This window comes from Centroberyx gerrardi, chromosome 7, assembly GCF_048128805.1.
Source record: "Centroberyx gerrardi isolate f3 chromosome 7, fCenGer3.hap1.cur.20231027, whole genome shotgun sequence".
Taxonomy (NCBI): domain Eukaryota; kingdom Metazoa; phylum Chordata; class Actinopteri; order Beryciformes; family Berycidae; genus Centroberyx; species Centroberyx gerrardi.
In genome coordinates, this window is record NC_136003.1 from 33,592,588 (window position 1) to 33,614,345 (window position 21,758).

General features: G+C 40.3%; 1 protein-coding gene across 1 annotated transcript in view; it reads left to right on the top strand.

Moving 5' to 3' along the window:
* The window catches only part of LOC144539499 (NACHT, LRR and PYD domains-containing protein 3-like), a 27,233-nt gene extending 5,486 nt beyond the window's left edge, over window positions 1–21,747 (top strand). The window contains exons 2-8 of the mRNA XM_078284791.1: window positions 1,110–1,395; window positions 2,178–2,285; window positions 5,047–6,916; window positions 18,916–19,089; window positions 19,581–19,754; window positions 19,958–20,004; window positions 20,708–21,747. Of these exons, the coding sequence (XP_078140917.1) occupies window positions 1,119–1,395; window positions 2,178–2,285; window positions 5,047–6,916; window positions 18,916–19,089; window positions 19,581–19,754; window positions 19,958–20,004; window positions 20,708–21,249 (3,192 nt within the window). The 5' untranslated portion in view covers window positions 1,110–1,118 and the 3' untranslated portion in view covers window positions 21,250–21,747. The remainder of the gene's footprint in view (window positions 1–1,109; window positions 1,396–2,177; window positions 2,286–5,046; window positions 6,917–18,915; window positions 19,090–19,580; window positions 19,755–19,957; window positions 20,005–20,707) is intronic.
* The last annotated feature ends 11 nt before the right edge of the window (window positions 21,748–21,758 follow it).

The window sequence follows — 21,758 nt, forward strand, 5'->3', positions numbered from 1 at the left end:
CCAACATGTGTACCGTCTTTACTTTTGTCTCCGATTGGTTTTTGTTAAATAAGAAAAGGCTCAACAGCACTTAAACCCAACAGTTTCAGTAGCTAGCAATATGGACAATAACCTAACAGCTATCTAGCAATGCTAACGTGATAACTCACCAGTTTCACAGAGATCCAGACTCAAAAACATGCACCGCAGCATCAAAACAATCCTCAGCAACCAAAATCGTTGTATCGTAATTAGGAAAGAAGAAAAATACCTTTGATAAACTGTACCACACTTCTCATGTAACGATTGTTTAGCTTTATGCGCTCTCTTCTAAATCCCAATCGGCTCTGTAGACTCGAGTGCCCTCTAGTGGTCTTATAGTGTAACTACTAAAGCTGAACTTTACTTGCTGATCCACTTCATGTGGGTTACAATAAGATAAGATTGCACTTTATTGATCCCCTGGGGGAAATTCAGGAACCTGAATTTTTTTCACAATTTTACCTCACAAACTGAAATTTTGGTAAAATGTCAAAACATTTCACTATATTAGATAAATATGGAATAATTTGCATAACATCCAAAAATCTAAGGGTCTTGAAACGATAAACAGATTTTATTTATCTACACCAACATCTGATCTTCAAGGGCTTCTCTATCGATCCTTCATTCAAAGTAAAAAATATTTAAAAAATTGAAGAGTCATGGCACAGAATGTCTCAGGTGTGATTTCATTCCAGTTACTGACAACACAGGAAACAGTTACAGCCAGGCAATTAAAGATAAAAATATTAACCAGTTCACAGAGATAAAAGGAATGTTAAAGAGGAAAAGGGAATCACCCTGCTCTAACCTTGTTGAAGAAATTCATACATATACAAGTACTGTGTGTTTGTACCAAAGGGTTATATATGATCAGACAATAGAACAAATATTACCAATTACATTATCAATTACCTTTTATGATCTGGCTGACAAAGTACTTTTACAAGATTATAACAATGGTATTGATCTGATGTGTTGTGATGTTATGTAATGTAATGTGATGTGATGAGATGAATTTTTAATTATCCCAGTGGAGAAATTGCATAATTGTCCCTTGAGTTGAAAATATTGTCGAACTTTACCAGGGAGCAACGATGGCGACGGATAAAGAGAAGCTCTTGAAAACACTGGAGGATTTGGGAGATGAAGAGCTGAAGAAGTTCCAGTGGTTCCTGCAGCAGGATGACATCCTGGAAGGTTTCCCGGCCATCAAAAAGAGCCGACTGGAGAATGCAGACAGGCTGGACACAGTGGATCAGATGGTGCAGACCTACAACCAACACTCTCTGGAGGTGACCAAGAAGGTTTTGATGAAGATCAACAGGAATGATCTAGAGCAGAGTTTGTCAAACAGCAGCTCAGGACCCGAAGGTAAGTCATGGGGAAATAAAAACACAAACATGTGAAAAACAGAAATGACACAGATGACTCATGAATTTGTAATTAAACACTGGTAACACTTTACTCAAATATCAGGTAACAAAAGGAAGATGAACAAAGTGTCACTTGTCTATTTCTCTACAGACTATGTAACCCTAACCCTATCTCTAACATTAACCCCAACCCTAAGATTAACCCAAGCCTCTATGGAGACTTCACACAATTATCACTTTCTCAGCCTGTTTTATCTGTTTTTTCTTTTGTTTTGTTTTTTACTTCTGCTCTGCTGTTATTCTGCATTCATTTCAGACAGTAGATGTGTGAAGAGAGGCAGGCTGCCTTTTGAGTGTCTGTGTTTATTTTGAGTTTTATGTTATGCAGCAAAAAGGCAAGTCTCATTGTGTTGTGATTGTTTTCCACTTTATTGATCCCCAGGGGTTCAGGTACAGGGTAATGCTGCTGACTTCAGCTGTTTGTATCATTTAAGAGCATGTATGGGTATAATTTGACCTTTAAAACACATTAAAAATAGTTACTGCCATTTAGTTTTGTGGAGCAGAATTGACTCCCATTCATTCTAACTGTGACTCTGGTCCCATTTATCGAGTGCTGTAGAGACAGAGAAAAGGTTTTGAGCTCCATCAGACCCACAAGGCCTCAGATGGCAGTCAACCCAGGACCAGGACCAGCAGACCTCAGTCCATCTCTCTCACTCTCTCTCTCTCTCTCTCTCTCTCTCTCTCTCTCTCTCTCTCTCTCTCTCTCTCTCTCAGGGGATGTCAGTGATGTCGGGGAGACTTCAGAGAACAGAGGATCTTCCTCCATTCAACCACAGTCTGCTCCTCTTCCTCACCTTCCCACTGACAGCAGTCAGACTGAAGGTAAAGCTATTCTCTGGCTCCTCCTGGCTGCCATGTTGGTCTTGTCACTGCCCATTTAATGTGGCTGTTAAAACGATGAAGGATTTAGTTCATATGTTTGTTTTACTTGATGTCACAGCTCCTGGAGTCGTATTCACAAACATTGTGAGAATCCTCTGAGTCTTAACTTCGCCTAAAACTTCCTAGCAAGGAGTTCTAGCTTAGGAGTGATTTAGGAAAGTTCTCAGAGTGACTCTGAGCGAGGAATGGACAAGAACTTTTATCTTAGTGAGGAGGTGTGGTCCACTCTGTTGCTAGGTATGATGCTCTCTTTTAGACGCTGTCATTGGTCCATCAGGACAAATCTCAACACGCCTCTTTTAGTCATTCAGAATGCACACAAGGAATCACATGTGATAATTACACAATTTAGTCTACAGTAAATAAAAGTGTAGTTTACTTATACTGTCAAAAATGAAAATCACTGTTTAATCAATAGTTAGAGTGTCTGTCCCATCAGTGACCCCGACAACACCGGGGTAACCCGCTATATCCATAAATGGTTTTCACACAGCACATTCTTAGCCTAGGGTTATCTTAACCCTGGGCTAACAGCTGGCCCAGGGTTAGCTTAACCCTGTTCACACACAGACATTTAACCCATGGCTAACTCTTAGCCCAGGGCTAACGATTCACACAGCATTCTTGTTAGCCCAGGGCTTACATGTCTGAATATTCTGTGGTAATAAAAACACTCGAGCCTAGGAATGCCATGCATTATTGCTTAGCAACGTTGTGAAGGAGAAGTTTGATTTGATTGGACAACACACAAGTGACGCAAAAGTGTTCTAACCATAGAGATATAACACATATTATATGTGTTATATCACACATGTTATATCTCTATGGTTCTAACCCTGTTCACCCAGACAACAGAGAACCCTGGTTTTTAAACAGTTTTCTGGGGTTAACCCTGAAAAGTCGGGGTTAACCCTGCTCCGGAGCAGGGCCAGCTGCCCTGGGCTAAAGTCGGGGTTATCCCACTTTGCCTGTGTGAATCGTTTCTTAGCCCTGGACTTTCGCCCTAGGCTTGTGTTATTTGTGCAAGTATTTCAGTGGAAAACACAGGTGAAAGTTACATCTCGAATAATATTATGTCTAGGGTCAAACGTAGCCCACTTGCTTTCTCTCTCCTAGTTATACCATGAAAATGTATCTTATCAATAGTACCTGAGAGTAATTACAATCAGCCTGCTGTGAGTTAAACCATCAAATAAAGGAATAGTTGGGTATTTTGAACCCTGGGCCCAAATAACATGTTTTCGGTCATAATCACTATTAATACAAACCATACCTTCGCTAGAAGCCTGCTCCATCCGTCCGGTAACATCCGGTTTCCCCCTCTGACTCTACTGCAGTAGAAACCTAGGGGCATACGCCACAGTCTTTGAAAACTATGATAAACGTTGTTTTGCAAAACACGCTCACAGTATAATCACACCGGTGTCAGGATGTTATCTGGAAAGAATTGTAAAAAACCAAACTTTCTGTCAGCAGTTATTTTTGGATTCTTCTGGTTCTGTGGAGCTTCCACCGGCTGAGAAGGCAGTGCGTCTTTGAGAAAAAATAGTTCCTATCAAATACAACTATTGACAGAAAGCTCGGTTGTTTACAGTTTTACATTCACAGTTTACACTCACATATACATTTTTGAAATGATTAACCACAGTCAAATATATTAAAGGCATGAAATTATTTCTCAAAAAAATTGTGGATTAATATGAACTCAAAATGAAATATGCATTTAGAAATAAAATAATACACATTCCCAAGTTTGGCTGTAAGACAAGGGTATTACAATAGTATTAATGGTGTAATAGTTAGCTTTGTTGAGTGGGAGATGTGAGCACATCTCTAATGAGATCAGCAACAGACATCATCCTGCAGGATCTAACCTGTAGCTTTATTAACTCACTGTCATTCAGCGTTTGGAGAACATTTCTCCTCCTCTGTGTCTTTCAACCATTTTCTCCTCTGCTTAAGAAACTCCTCAGCTCCTAAAAGTCCTCCTCTCTACTCTGAACAGGTTTTCACCTTAGGAGCTCTCTTAAGGGCTAAGATGCTTCTTGAAAAGCTTTTATCTTTACTATGATTTAATCTTATTTTAATTCTAAGAATAAAAATTCTTAGATTTTCACCATTAGGACCAACTCTTAGTACTAGGAAGCTTTGTGAATATGGCTCCTGAAGTACTGATTCATCTGAGTAACAGGTGCAGAATGGGGCTTGTGACCTGAGGGTCGGCAGTTCAAATCCCTTAACTACTGAATCTTGCGTGAAAAAGTGAATCAGTAATTCTCTCCTCTTCCTTTAACAACTATTGTCAAGATGCCCTTGAGCAAGGCGGTGAGGGCGGTGAGGTGTAAATGTGTAAATGTGTGATTGTGAAGCTGGGGTGCATCAAAGAGCATGTGTCCTCATCAAAAACTTTCCCTGGAAAATAGAGTTAAAAAATGTTGTGAATGAAAGCAACCCATAGTTAACAATGTCACAATGTCGCCTTCCTTTTTTGTTATTTTAAAAGGAAACATTGTATTGATGTTGACAGTGAGAACATGTTTGTTATTTTCAGAGCACCAACTTTTAGCAAAAAAAAGCACTGAGCTTCAAATTAGTTTTTTTTGTCTCACAAGCGTCTATTTAGTGCTGCTACCTGCAAAAGAGCCTAATACTTTTAGTTGTAGTTTAGTTTTTTTTATGGGTGTTACTTTGTTCTACACAGATTTGCTGGTGAGAACAACAGAGCCTCAACAACTCATCACATGGTACCAACAAAAGCTCCAATCTAACATCCAGGACATGTTTATGTGTGCAGAAGAAGGATGGTTAGAGAAGAAGGATCAGAAACCTCTGGATGATATCTACACAGAGCTCTACATCACAGACGGAGGTGACATACACATCAACATGCAGCATGAGGTCAGGCAGATTGAGATGGCATCAAGAAAGCCAGCGGACACAGAGGAATCAATCAAACCCAGTGACATCTTCAAACACCCTTCTGGAAAACACACATCCATAAGAACAGTACTGACCAATGGGATTGCAGGAATCGGCAAAACGTTCCTTGTGCACAAGTTCATCCTGGACTGGACTAAAGAGAGAGCCAATCAAGATGTTCATCTCATATTCCCCTTCACCTTCCGCCAGCTGAATTCACTGAAGGGAGAAAGGTTTCGTTTTGCAGAACTAATTCACGAATGTATCTGGGAAACCAAAGACATCAAGGAGGAGGCTCTTAATGAAATCTTCACAGAACTACAGAAGTCAGGAAACAAAAACTACAACAAGAGTAAATTCAAACTCCTGTTTGTGTTGGACGGACTGGATGAGAGCCGCCTTCAACTAGACTTCACTGCCAATGAAAAGCGCTCTATTGATGTGACAGAGTCAACCAGAGTAGAAGTACTGCTGACAAACCTCATCAAGGGGAAACTGCTTCCCTCTGCTCGCCTCTGGATAACCACACGACCTGCAGCAGCCAATCAGATCCCTGGAGAGTTTGTTGCCATGGTGACAGAGGTGAGAGGCTTCACTGACCCACAGAAGGAGGAGTACTTCAGGAAGAGATTCAGAGATGAGGAGCAGGCCAGCAGAATCATCTCCCACATCAAGACTTCACGAAGCCTCCACATCATGTGCCACATCCCAGTCTTCTGCTGGATCACTGCTACAGTTCTGGAGGATCTGTTGAAAACCAATGAGAGAGAAGAAGACCTGCCCAAGACCCTGACTGAGATGTACACAAAATTCCTGGTGTTTCAGATCGATCGGACAAAAAAGAAGTATGGCACAGAAAACAGCATTCAGTACATTGAGTCACTTGCAAAACTGGCTTTTCACCAGCTGGAGAAAGGCAATCTGATCTTCTATGAGAAAGACCTAAAAAAGAGTGGCATTAACTTCACTGAAGCCTCACAGTACTCAGGAGTGTTCACAGAGATCTTTAAAAAGCAGGATGGGCCAAAGGACAAAGACAAGAACAAGATGTTCAGCTTTGTCCATCTGAGCATTCAGGAGTTTCTGGCTGCTGTTCATGTGGTCCTGTCACTCATTAACAGCAACAAGAATGTGATGGCTGAACCTCAGCTGACTTTCAGAAATATGCGGTTGTTTTTCAGCAAAACATCTGCAACAAAGGTGCACAGGATTGCTATTGACAAGGCCTTACAGAGTCCAAATGGACACCTGGACTTGTTCCTCCGCTTCCTCCTGGGTCTTTCACTGGAGACCAATCAGAATCGCCTACGAGACCTGCTGAAACAGACAGGAAATAGCTCACAGACCAATCAGGAAACAGTCGAGTACATCAAGAAGAAGATCAGGGAGAATCCGTCTCCAGAGAGAAGCATCAATCTGTTCCACTGTCTGAATGAGATGAATGACCGTTCTCTAGTGGAGGAGATCCAACAGTACCTGAGATCAGGAAGTCTCTCCACAGACAGACTCTCCCCTGCTCAGTGGTCGGCTCTGGTCTTCATCTTACTGTCATCAGAAGAGAAGCTGGACGTGTTTGACCTGAAGAAATACTCTGCTTCAGAGGAGGCTCTTCTGAGGCTGCTGCCAGTGGTCAAAGCCTCCAATAAAGCTCTGTAGGTGAAAAGATAACTGGATATATTAACTTTATTAAAATGTGATGTGAGTACAAAATGGAAAACATTTTAAAGTTGTTGTTTGTCTTCATCACTAATTCTCCTTCAGGCTGAGTGTCTGTCAGCTGTCAGAGAGAAGCTGTGAAGCTCTGGCCTCAGTTCTCAGCTCCCAGTCCTCTAGTCTGAGAGAGCTGGACCTGAGTAACAACGACCTGCAGGATTCAGGACTGAAGCTGTTCTCTGCTGGACTGGAGAGTCCACACTGTAGACTGGAGACTCTCAGGTAAGATCCATTCACAGTTTTCCTCAATTGATTTGACACATTTCTCCAAACTAAGGTCCATGCTCTCAAAACTCTCTCAGGTCAGTATTCCTGAATCTGCAAAGAGAGACTCTGCAAGTTTTACATCAGGACTCCAGAACCATTTTACATTGGCATTTTCAATTTCACTGATCATAATGTTCTGGATTTTCCAGAATGTGTTTTGTTCTGATCCAAATTCATACACAGCCATGAACCTGGAGGACTGAGAGAAGATCCTCCATGCTTTGGTCTCATGTCATTTATATTACTGCACCTCTCTCTTCCTGTCTCAGTCAAGATTCACTGTCACATCTCCAGCTTATTCAGAATAGAGCAGCTAGGACTTTAACTAGTGTGAAGCAGAGTTGTGGACTCGAGTCACATGACTTGGACTCGAATCAGACTCGAGTCACAAATTTCATGACTTTAGACTCGACTTGACAAAATCAAAAAAGACTTGCAACTCGACTTGGACTTTAACACCAATGACTCGTGACTTCACTTGGACTTGAGCCTTTTGACTTGAAAAGACTTGATACCTTCCCCCAAACCCAAAGATTAAAAAGTATGTTATTTAAAAAGTGTGCCATGAATCAATTCATTTCCCTTCATTTCCTGAATCAACTAACGTTAACGCTATTCATTCCCAGCAAGTCGACACTTAATTTCCCAGATCCACTTTGTTTGAACCAATCTGACAGCAGCCAATCAAGTTGCAGGAGAGAACCATGAAGAAGTAATGTTACGTTACTGAGCGGCAGTTAGAAAAAATTATACCAAAGATAATTTCGTTCGCGTACAAATACTACGCGGCGGTCAACCAAAAACGAACTGCAGTATGCAGAACATGCGGGTCGAAAATTACAGACGGAGATGCAACAACTTCCAACTTCGTTCGACATTTGAAGCTGCACAAAGAACGGTAAGTCGAGGCTAATATATTAACGTAATTAGCGAGCCAATGCTTAGCTAACGTTACAGCTATCCCCCCCATAACACAGGCTCCGTGTCGGCCGTTGTACAGCAGTGATCTGTTTAAACAGACGAGACTGTTGTGGGTTCCCTCCCCGACTCGTACTTTGATGTTCACCCGAAACGAGATGACAAATCGGCTTCTCAAAAAGCATTCATGATTTGTGTAAATTTAATATATTATTACTCTGTTGTTAAAATGGCATTAGATTTGGTGAAGAGCGCATTATGACTTGTTTAGGACTCGAAACTCAAAGTTTAGGACTTGGGACTTGACTTGGAACTTGTCAGTCTTGACTTGGGACTTGACTCGGGACTTGCCTGTCTTGACTTGAGACTTGACTTGGGACTTGAGTGCAAAGACTTGAGACTTACTTGTGACTTGCAAAACAATGACTTGGTCCCACCTCTGGTGTGAAGCAGAGATCATATATCCCAGATTTAGCATATTTCCACTGGGTACCTGCTGATGAAGAATTAATATTAAGATTTCACAGAGTTTGACTAGTTTAGTTCTGTCTGAGCTGGAGAGCAAGCTGAGATCTTCAGGTCCTTCTGACTGACACTCAGTCTAAACTCCAGACTAAAGGTGAAAACACTTTTGCCATCAGGGCCTCTAGACTGTGGAATGCTTTCCTGAGGGACTTGGACTGGCAAATTCACTATCATCTTTTAAAACACTTTAAACTTGCACTAAGTGATTTCAGAACCTGTAACCAATCCTGAAACTAACGTGTGCTATGTGGAGATTTCCGTGAGACGTGATGATATAAACCAGTAGCCACACACGCGGGCCAGCTGTGTTGTTGTTTTCACCTCTTTTCTAAAGCTTGTTGTCAAGTTCGGACCGAACAGCTTTTCCTTTTTTTAAAACTAGCTTGTCTCCTCTCTCGCTGTATGAAAGCGGCGCTCTCCCCCTCCCATCCCTGAAAAAAAGTCTCGTAATGTTGGAATCGATGAAGCGAGCGGGGAAACGTTTTCAACTAGTAAACTTGCTACCTGCCTCTTCACTTGTCATTGTGGGTCATGTGACCTTCAGCGGGAGAAAAATCTGGCAAAGTGAGACTGGTAACCGGCGACATTTCTCCGTAGGTACGTTTGTTTTAGCCATTAGCCTTTATGCACGGTTTGTCCTTAAGGGCTTCTGTAGCACAGCAGGTTTGCTGTGTGTTTACAAAATGTGTTGTGGTTTCTGTCTCCCTCTAGTGGTCGGAAAATCGCTTAGTGTAGATTTAAATCTGCTTCATATATCTTGTCATTCTTCTTAATGGCTTTCTGTAAAGCATAACATAGTAGAGTTGAACAATTAACCAAAAAAAAAATGCAATTTGAACTTCTGCAATTTCCAAATTGCAGAGGCTGCAGTTAATTGCTTAACCCTCCTGTTGTGTTCCGGTCGAATTGGACCGATTTACAAGTTTTCTCTCTGAAAAATGTAGTTCATTTAATCTGATTGTCATAAGGTTCCATGACTCTGTCCACACAGGGCAGCTGAACACACAAAATACATTTTGATAATTTTCATTAAATTTGGGGTGTTTTATTTAACTTTTGTACACCTGTGGTGTTCCCAGTCAAAAATGGCTGGTCATTAGAAATGAATGGGAGACTACAGTTAGTGTATAAAATTGAGTTCAGGCACATGCCCATTCATCAGATGGACACACTTCCTCTCCCAGACCCCCACATGCATGTGTGTTTGAGCACACACACACACACACACACACAGTTGTGTTTTCATGTGTAGTTTTGGGCCTATGTCCTTTCTTTACTAATAAAATCATACCGGTTGACCGGGAACACAACAGATGTTATTTTGTGCCACTATTTAAAAATTTGAAATGGTTTCAAAACAAATGTCCTTGTTAAACTTTGACACAAAGTAGTTTGTGATAAATAGCACAATATGTTTCATCTGAGTATTTGTTATAGTCAAAATAATCCATACATTATGCTTTTTTTTTTTTTAACTCAGAAACGAGTTGTATGAGCTCAGGTCAGTGAGGCCTACAGGCCATAAATAGCAAATAGAAGTTCAAAACTTGTAATGCTCACAAGAACTTAAGTTGATAAAAAGATCTAACACAACATTAGGTGATAATATATGCATTATTATGGATTTATAATCAGCTATAATGGGGCGGTCATTTTGGACCGGGAACACAGAATTAATTAACATGAAACGAACACAACATTAAGAGAGAGAAGCGTCCAAAATGGATTTCTCAACAAGATATTTTGGGTAATATTTGGTCCATGAATCAAGTACAGTATTGGTGAAAACCTTTCTTCAGACTCAATCTCAGTAAATCCTGCACACTGACATCTATTGTTTTTATAAAATCACTTTTATTTAAACAATTTTAAAGTTCTAAAAAAACAAGAAAAACTTGTGATGATATTGAATCGCAGTTTAAATGACGATTGCAATTATATTTTTTCTCAATATCGTTCAGCCCTATAACATAGCATAGACCATTTGGTGGATGTATTGATCCAAATCACCTTGCAGCACCATGTGTGAATACAGTTTTAACATGGGTGAACCCAGTGGGAATCAAACCAGCATCTCTGGCATTGTTAGTGCTGCACTCAGTTCAATGAACTACAGCACCATGCAAAGAACACTGTGAACTCTGCTTTTAGATAAGGGAAACATCAATTAACATTATTAACAGTAGTTATTTGAAAGGAAAATCACAGACAACATTGACATTAAAATATAAGAGAATAATATTTCCATATCTTTTCTTGTCCTTCAGGCTGAGTGTCTGTCAGCTGTCAGAGAGAAGCTGTGAAGCTCTGGCCTCAGTTCTCAGCTCCCAGTCCTCTAGTCTGAGAGAGCTGGACCTGAGTAACAACGACCTGCAGGATTCAGGACTGAAGCTGCTCTCTGCTGGACTGGAGAGTCCACACTGTAGACTGGAGACTCTCAGGTAAGATCCATTCACAGTTTTCCTCAATTGATTTGACACATTTCTCCAAACTAAGGTCCCTGCTCTCAAAACTCTCTCAGGTCAGTATTCCTGAATCTGCAAAGGGAGACTCTGCAGGTTTTACATCAGGACTCCAGAACCATTTTACATTGGCATTTTCAATTTCACTGAACATAATGTTCTGGATTTTCCAGAATGTGTTTTGTTCTGATCCAAATTCATACACAGCCATGAACCTGGAGGACTGAGAGAAGATCCTCCATGCTTTGATCTCATTTCATTTATATTACTGCACCTCTCTCTTCCTGTCTCAGTCAAGATTCACTGTCACATCTCCAGCTTATTCAGAATAGAGCAGCTAGGACTTTAACTAGTGTGAAGCAGAGATCATATATCCCAGATTTAGCATATTTCCACTGGGTACCTGCTGATGAAGAATTCATATGAAGATTTCACAGAGTTTGACTAGTTTTGGCCCTGAGTTACACTGCAGAACTCTTAGTTCTGTCTGAGCTGGAGAGCAAGCTGAGATCTTCAGGTCCTTCTGACTGACACTCAGTCTAAACTCCAGACTAAAGGTGAAAACACTTTTGCCATCAGGGCTTCTAGACTGTGGAATGCTTTCCTGAGGGACTTGGACTGGCAAATTCACTATCATCGTTTAAAACACTTTAAACTTGCACTAAGTGATTTCAGACCCTGTAACCAATCCTGAAACTAACGTGTGCTATGTGGAGATTTCCGTGAGACGTGATGATATAAACCGGTAGCCACACACGCGGGCCAGCTGTGTTGTTGTTTTCACCTCTTTTCTAAAGCTTGTTGTCAAGTTCGGACCGAACAGCTTTTCCTTTTTTTAAAACTAGCTTGTCTCCTCTCTCGCTGTATGAAAGCGGCGCTCTCCCCCTCCCATCCCTGAAAAAAAGTCTCGTAATGTTGGAATCGATGAAGCGAGCGAGGAAACGTTTTCAACTAGTAAACTTGCTACCTGCCTCTTCACTTGTCATTGTGGGTCATGTGACCTTCAGCGGGAGAAAAATCTGGCAAAGTGAGACTGGTAACCGGCGACATTTCTCCGTAGGTACGTTTGTTTTAGCCATTAGCCTTTATGCACGGTTTGTCCTTAAGGGCTTCTGTAGCACAGCAGGTTTGCTGTGTGTTTACAAAATGTGTTGTGGTTTCTGTCTCCCTCTAGTGGTCGGAAAATCGCTTAGTGTAGATTTAAATCTGCTTCATATATCTTGTCATTTTTCTTAATGGCTTTCTGTAAAGCAAAATATAGTAGAGTTGAACAATTAACCAAAAAAAAAATGCAATTTGAACTTCTGCAATTTCCAAATTGCAGAGGCTGCAGTTAATTGCTTAACCCTCCTGTTGTGTTCCGGTCGAATTGGACCGATTTACAAGTTTTCTCTCTGAAAAATGTAGTTCATTTAATCTGATTGTCATAAGGTTCCATGACTCTGTCCACACAGGGCAGCTGAACACACAAAATACATTTTGATAATTTTCATTACATTTTGGGTGTTTTATTTAACTTTTGTACACCTGTGGTGTTCCCAGTCAAAAATGACCGGTCATTAGAAATGAATGGGAGACTACAGTTAGTGTATAAAATTGAGTTCAGGCACATGCCCATTCATCAGATGGACACACTTCCTCTCCCAGACCCCACATGCATGTGTGTTTGAGCACACACACACACACACACACACACACACAGTTGTTTTTTCATGTGTAGTTTTGGGCCTATGTCCTTTCTTTACTAATAAAATCATACTGGTTGACCGGGAACACAACAGATGTTATTTTGTGCCACTATTTAAAAATTTGAAATGGTTTCAAAACAAATGTCCTTGTTAAACTTTGACACAAAGTAGTTTGTGATAAATAGCACAATATGTTTCATCTGAGTATTTGTTATAGTCAAAATAATCCATACATTATGCTTTTTTTTTTTTACTCAGAAACGAATTGTATGAGCTCAGGTCAGTGAGGCCTACAGGCCATAAATAGCAAATAGAAGTTCAAAACTTGTAATGTTCACAAGAACTTAAGTTGATAAAAAGATCTAACACAACATTAGGTGATAATATATGTATTATTATGGATTTATAATCAGCTATAATGGGGTGGTCATTTTGGACCAGGAACACAGAATTAATTAACATGAAACGAACACAACATTAAGAGAGAGAAGCGTCCAAAATGGATTTCTCAACAAGATATTTTGGGTAATATTTGGTCCATGAATCAAGTGCAGTATTGGTGAAAACCTTTCATCAGACTCAATCTCAGTAAATCCTGCACACTGACATCTATTTTTTTAATAAAATCACTTTTATTTAAACAATTTTAAAGTTCTAAAAAAACAAGAAAAACTTGTGATGATATTGAATCGCAGTTTAAATGACGATTGCAATTATATTTTTTCTCAATATCGTTCAGCCCTATAACATAGCATAGACCATTTGGTGGATGTATTGATCCAAATCACCTTGCAGCACCATGTGTGAATACAGTTTTAACATGGGTGAACCCAGTGGGAATCAAACCAGCATCTCTGGCATTGTTAGTGCTGCACTCAGTTCAATGAACTACAGCACCATGCAAAGAACACTGTGAACTCTGCTTTTAGATAAGGGAAACATCAATCAACATTATTAACAGTAATTATTTGAAAGGAAAATCACAGACAACATTGACATTAAAATATAAGAGAATAATATTTCCATATCTTTTCTTGTCCTTCAGGCTGAGTGACTGTCAGCTGTCAGAGAGAAGCTGTGAAGCTCTGGCCTCAGTTCTCAGCTCCCAGTCCTCTAGTCTGAGAGAGCTGGACCTGAGTAACAACGACCTGCAGGATTCAGGACTGAAGCTGCTCTCTGCTGGACTGGGGAGTCCACACTGTAGACTGGAGACTCTCAGGTAAGATCCATTCACAGTTTTCCTCAATTGATTTGACACATTTCTCCAAACTAAGGTCCCTGCTCTCAAAACTCTCTCAGGTCAGTATTCCTGAATCTGCAAAGGGAGACTCTGCAGGTTTTACATCAGGACTCCAGAACCATTTTACATTGGCATTTTCAATTTCACTGAACATAATGTTCTGGATTTTCCAGAATGTGTTTTGTTCTGATCCAAATTCATACACAGCCATGAACCTGGAGGACTGAGAGAAGATCCTCCATGCTTTGATCTCATGTCATTTATATTACTGCACCTCTCTCTTCCTGTCTCAGTCAAGATTCACTGTCACATCTCCAGCTTATTCAGAATAGAGCAGCTAGGACTTTAACTAGTGTGAAGCAGAGATCATATATCCCAGATTTAGCATATTTCCACTGGGTACCTGCTGATGAAGAATTCATATGAAGATTTCACAGAGTTTGACTAGTTTTGGCCCTGAGTTACACTGCAGAACTCTTAGTTCTGTCTGAGCTGGAGAGCAAGCTGAGATCTTCAGGTCCTTCTGACTGACACTCAGTCTAAACTCCAGACTAAAGGTGAAAACACTTTTGCCATCAGGGCTTCTAGACTGTGGAATGCTTTCCTGAGGGACTTGGACTGGCAAATTCACTATCATCGTTTAAAACACTTTAAACTTGCACTAAGTGATTTCAGACCCTGTAACCAATCCTGAAACTAACGTGTGCTATGTGGAGATTTCCGTGAGACGTGATGATATAAACCGGTAGCCACACACGCGGGCCAGCTGTGTTGTTGTTTTCACCTCTTTTCTAAAGCTTGTTGTCAAGTTCGGACCGAACAGCTTTTCCTTTTTTTAAAACTAGCTTGTCTCCTCTCTCGCTGTATGAAAGCGGCGCTCTCCCCCTCCCATCCCTGAAAAAAAGTCTCGTAATGTTGGAATCGATGAAGCGAGCGAGGAAACGTTTTCAACTAGTAAACTTGCTACCTGCCTCTTCACTTGTCATTGTGGGTCATGTGACCTTCAGCGGGAGAAAAATCTGGCAAAGTGAGACTGGTAACCGGCGACATTTCTCCGTAGGTACGTTTGTTTTAGCCATTAGCCTTTATGCACGGTTTGTCCTTAAGGGCTTCTGTAGCACAGCAGGTTTGCTGTGTGTTTACAAAATGTGTTGTGGTTTCTGTCTCCCTCTAGTGGTCGGAAAATCGCTTAGTGTAGATTTAAATCTGCTTCATATATCTTGTCATTTTTCTTAATGGCTTTCTGTAAAGCAAAATATAGTAGAGTTGAACAATTAACCAAAAAAAAAATGCAATTTGAACTTCTGCAATTTCCAAATTGCAGAGGCTGCAGTTAATTGCTTAACCCTCCTGTTGTGTTCCGGTCGAATTGGACCGATTTACAAGTTTTCTCTCTGAAAAATGTAGTTCATTTAATCTGATTGTCATAAGGTTCCATGACTCTGTCCACACAGGGCAGCTGAACACACAAAATACATTTTGATAATTTTCATTACATTTTGGGTGTTTTATTTAACTTTTGTACACCTGTGGTGTTCCCAGTCAAAAATGACCGGTCATTAGAAATGAATGGGAGACTACAGTTAGTGTATAAAATTGAGTTCAGGCACATGCCCATTCATCAGATGGACACACTTCCTCTCCCAGACCCCACATGCATGTGTGTTTGAGCACACACACACACACACACACACACACACAGTTGTTTTTTCATGTGTAGTTTTGGGCCTATGTCCTTTCTTTACTAATAAAATCATACTGGTTGACCGGGAACACAACAGATGTTATTTTGTGCCACTATTTAAAAATTTGAAATGGTTTCAAAACAAATGTCCTTGTTAAACTTTGACACAAAGTAGTTTGTGATAAATAGCACAATATGTTTCATCTGAGTATTTGTTATAGTCAAAATAATCCATACATTATGCTTTTTTTTTTTTACTCAGAAACGAATTGTATGAGCTCAGGTCAGTGAGGCCTACAGGCCATAAATAGCAAATAGAAGTTCAAAACTTGTAATGTTCACAAGAACTTAAGTTGATAAAAAGATCTAACACAACATTAGGTGATAATATATGTATTATTATGGATTTATAATCAGCTATAATGGGGTGGTCATTTTGGACCAGGAACACAGAATTAATTAACATGAAACGAACACAACATTAAGAGAGAGAAGCGTCCAAAATGGATTTCTCAACAAGATATTTTGGGTAATATTTGGTCCATGAATCAAGTGCAGTATTGGTGAAAACCTTTCATCAGACTCAATCTCAGTAAATCCTGCACACTGACATCTATTTTTTTAATAAAATCACTTTTATTTAAACAATTTTAAAGTTCTAAAAAAACAAGAAAAACTTGTGATGATATTGAATCGCAGTTTAAATGACGATTGCAATTATATTTTTTCTCAATATCGTTCAGCCCTATAACATAGCATAGACCATTTGGTGGATGTATTGATCCAAATCACCTTGCAGCACCATGTGTGAATACAGTTTTAACATGGGTGAACCCAGTGGGAATCAAACCAGCATCTCTGGCATTGTTAGTGCTGCACTCAGTTCAATGAACTACAGCACCATGCAAAGAACACTGTGAACTCTGCTTTTAGATAAGGGAAACATCAATCAACATTATTAACAGTAATTATTTGAAAGGAAAATCACAGACAACATTGACATTAAAATATAAGAGAATAATATTTCCATATCTTTTCTTGTCCTTCAGGCTGAGTGACTGTCAGCTGTCAGAGAGAAGCTGTGAAGCTCTGGCCTCAGTTCTCAGCTCCCAGTCCTCTAGTCTGAGAGAGCTGGACCTGAGTAACAACGACCTGCAGGATTCAGGACTGAAGCTGCTCTCTGCTGGACTGGGGAGTCCACACTGTAGACTGGAGACTCTCAGGTAAGATCCATTCACAGTTTTCCTCAATTGATTTGACACATTTCTCCAAACTAAGGTCCCTGCTCTCAAAACTCTCTCAGGTCAGTATTCCTGAATCTGCAAAGGGAGACTCTGCAGGTTTTACATCAGGACTCCAGAACCATTTTACATTGGCATTTTCAATTTCACTGAACATAATGTTCTGGATTTTCCAGAATGTGTTTTGTTCTGATCCAAATTCATACACAGCCATGAACCTGGAGGACTGAGAGAAGATCCTCCATGCTTTGATCTCATGTCATTTATATTACTGCACCTCTCTCTTCCTGTCTCAGTCAAGATTCACTGTCACATCTCCAGCTTATTCAGAATAGAGCAGCTAGGACTTTAACTAGTGTGAAGCAGAGATCATATATCCCAGATTTAACATATTTCCACTGGGTACCGGCTGATGAAGAATTAATATTAAGATTTCACAGAGTTTGACTAGTTTTGGCCCTGAGTTACACTGCAGAACTCTTAGTTCTGTCTGAGCTGGAGAGCAAGCTGAGATCTTCAGGTCCTTCTGACTGACACTCAGTCTAAACTCCAGACTAAAGGTGAAAACACTTTTGCCATCAGGGCCTCTAGACTGTGGAATGCTTTCCTGAGGGACTTGGACTGGCAAATTCACTATCATCGTTTAAAACACTTTAAACTTGCACTAAGTGATTTCAGACCCTGTAACCAATCCTGAAACTAACGTGTGCTATGTGGAGATTTCCGTGAGACGTGATGATATAAACCGGTAGCCACACACGCGGGCCAGCTGTGTTGTTGTTTTCACCTCTTTTCTAAAGCTTGTTGTCAAGTTCGGACCGAACAGCTTTTCCTTTTTTTAAAACTAGCTTGTCTCCTCTCTCGCTGTATGAAAGCGGCGCTCTCCCCCTCCCATCCCTGAAAAAAAGTCTCGTAATGTTGGAATCGATGAAGCGAGCGAGGAAACGTTTTCAACTAGTAAACTTGCTACCTGCCTCTTCACTTGTCATTGTGGGTCATGTGACCTTCAGCGGGAGAAAAATCTGGCAAAGTGAGACTGGTAACCGGCGACATTTCTCCGTAGGTACGTTTGTTTTAGCCATTAGCCTTTATGCACGGTTTGTCCTTAAGGGCTTCTGTAGCACAGCAGGTTTGCTGTGTGTTTACAAAATGTGTTGCGGTTTCTGTCTCCCTCTAGTGGTCGGAAAATCGCTTAGTGTAGATTTAAATCTGCTTCATGTATCTTGTCATTCTTCTTAATGGCTTTCTGTAAAGCATAACATAGTAGAGTTGAACAATTAACTAAAAAAAAAAATGCAATTTGAACTCCTGCAATTTCCAAATCGCAGAGTCTGCAGTTAATTGCTTAAGAGAGAGAAGCGTCCAAAATGGATTTCTCAACAAGATATTTTGGGTAATATTTGGTCCATGAATCAAGCACAGTATTGGTGAAAACCTTCATCAGACTCAATCTCAGTAAATCCTGCACACTGACATCTATTTTTTTTATAAAATCACTTTTATTTAAACAATTTTAAAGTTCTTAAAAAACAAGAAAAACTTGCGATGATATTGAATCGCAGTTTAAATGACGATTGCAATTCGATTTTTTTGTCAATATCGTTCAGCCCTATAACATAGCATAGACCATTTGGTGGATGTATTGATCCAAATCACCTTGCAGCACCATGTGTGAATACAGTTTTAACATGGGTGAACCCAGTGGGAATCAAACCAGCATCTCTGGCATTGTTAGTGCTGCACTCAGTTCAATGAACTACAGCACCATGCAAAGAACACTGTGAACTCTGCTTTTAGATAAGGGAAACATCAATCAACATTATTAACAGTAGTTATTTGAAAGAAAAATCACAGACAACATTGACATTAAAATGTAAGAGAATAATATTTCCATATCTTTTCTTGTCCTTCAGGCTGAGTGACTGTCAGCTGTCAGAGAGAAGCTGTGAAGCTCTGGCCTCAGTTCTCAGCTCCCAGTCCTCTAGTCTGAGAGAGCTGGACCTGAGTAACAACGACCTGCAGGATTCAGGACTGAAGCTGCTCTCTGCTGGACTGGAGAGTCCACACTGTAGACTGGAGACTCTCAGGTCAGGACTCCTCAGCCTGGTCAACACATGACCATTTAAATCCTGCTTTACTTACAGAGTAACATCAGTGAATAGATTCCTAACCTGTGGAGGATTTTCTCTGCTCTTATGATTGTGGTAACAACCTTTCACTCTACTTTCTGTCCCCTATGAACTGTTTTCTGCTTTCTATCAGGATATTTCATGATTTCCCTCCTTGCTGTCTCTGTTGTTGAGACCTAAAATACCAAAAAGGATTTCTAAGATTCTGCAGCAAACTGATCCAAGAACTGCCAAACTGACCAAACTGACTTATCTAACATGTATCTTGTTTTAAACAGAAAGTTTACACTGAGAACTTATCAAAAAACATAAAACTGTTATGTAGAAAAGCAGCCAAAAGTAATTAACTTAACTGTCTAACTTAACTGTGTGTGTGTGTGTGTGTGTGTGTGTGTGTGTGTGTGTGTGTGTGTGTGTGTGTGTGTGTGTGTGTGTGTGTGTGTGTGCAGGCTGTCAGGCTGTCTGCTCACAGAGGAAGGCTGTGCTTCTCTGGCCTCAGCTCTGAGCTCCAACCCCTCCCATCTGAGAGAGCTGGACCTGAGCTACAATCATCCAGGAGCCTCAGGAGTGAAGCTGCTCTCTGCTGGACTGGAGGATCCACACTGGAGACTGGACTCTCTCAGGTCTGGAGAGGCGACGTCTGCTAGAAGGCTGAGAGTCACACACATTTTCTCTGTCACACTGAGAAGATGAGGAGTATTGATTAATGTCTAACAGCAGTTATGACTGATGCTGTATGGTAACTCATTCATATTGAAGGTTATTAAATGTCCATGTTTCCATCATCAAAGAGAATCTGCTGGTCTGACTTTGTTTATTCCCCCAGTGTGGACCATGGTGGAGAGCAGAGGTTGAAACCAGGTCTGAGGAAATGTAAGTGTGTATTTAGTTTGATTCATGAAAACAAAGCAACACACATTCAACTATTTAGATAGAAAGTCCATTCACACAGCAGTATGTGACGTCCATTCATTCACATCCTACTGAATAAAGATGATGACATGTGTTATAATGAAACTGTTAAATTTTGTGAGAAAGTTGTGAAATATGTATCTTTTTATTTATGTCTACATATGTTTGTGTATATGTATCACTATTATTATTATTATTATTATTATTATTATATTAGTATTATTGTTATTATTATGTATTTGTTTTAAAGCTATTTGTGTTATTTGTCTCTGTCATATTTTCCTAATTGTTATGTAAGTTAAACAAAAAGGTGATCTTTGCACAACCGTATGCACCAGGTGCGTCGGAGGAGCAAGACAAGTACAAATCAGCAGACTCCCGCACACTGACTTCACTTACAAGAATTTAATAAGTGGCACAATGTTTCGGTCAAGCGACCTTCGTCAGGTATACCTGACTATACCTTTACTGACTTGTACTAAACCTCATGTAAGCCCCATCAGAGGTTGGTTGCCTTTTCTTGTCATTTAAATCAGTGAATAATTATTCACAAAAATGAAACTGGTAAATAATTAACAGTGAAGTTATTAATAAAATAACAATAAACACAACAGGTGTATTAGATGATAAACTGCTGCTGTATTGAGTCTTGTTCTCTCATCAGATGCCTGTGAACTCACTCTGGACCCAAACACAGCACACAGAAACCTCTTCCTGTCTGAAGACAACAGAGAGGTGACATCAGTAAGAGAGGAGCAGCGATATCCTGATCACCCAGAGAGATTTGACTTCTGGGAACAGCTGCTGTGTAGAAATGGTCTGACTGGTCACTGTTACTGGGAGGTCGAGAGGAAAGGAAAGGTTTCTATAGGAGTGACTTACAGAGGAATCAGTAGGAGAGGAGAGGGTGATGACTGTGTGCTTGGATGGAATGAAAAGTCCTGGAGTCTGTTCTGCTCTCGTTATCGTTACTCTGTCTGGCACAATAACAGAGAAACAGACATATCTTCCCTCTCCTCCTCTGACTCTGACAGAGTAGCAGTGTATCTGGACTGGTCTGCTGGCTCTCTGTCCTTCTACAGAGTTTCCTCTGACTCACTGATCCACCTCCACACCTTCCACTCCACATTCACTGAACCCCTCTATCCTGTGTTCAGGTTCTGGTCTGGGTCTGGGACTGGTTTCTCAGTGTCTCTTGTCAGATAGAGGAGGGAGAGAGAAACACTCACACTGCTGACCAAAGACAGCTGCTGAGATGATAGTTCACTCTGTACAGGATCACACACACACACACACACACACACACACACACACACACACACACACACACACACACGCACACACACAGTTCCATCCTAATGTGAGCATATAAATGTGTGTATTTCCATATAGATGTATGAGTTGTTTTACTGTAAAGAACATATTAATCAATCACTGTCAGCAGAATGTTTTCTATATTCAGGGAAACTGAACAGGGTTTTAACACGACTCAGCTACTGGAACATGAATATTTTACTTAGAAAATGAAATGAATGAAATATGAAACCAGACAGAATCAAGATGTTGTTTATGATGACGGGTTAAAATATCTTTCTTTTGGATCTTTGTTATATTTGGTATTTTATTAATCTCATCATTCCAAGCTTAACATTTTTATGTTTTCTATAATTGTTTCCCAGAATTAAAGGTTAAACACTGTTTTAACTTCTTTTCAA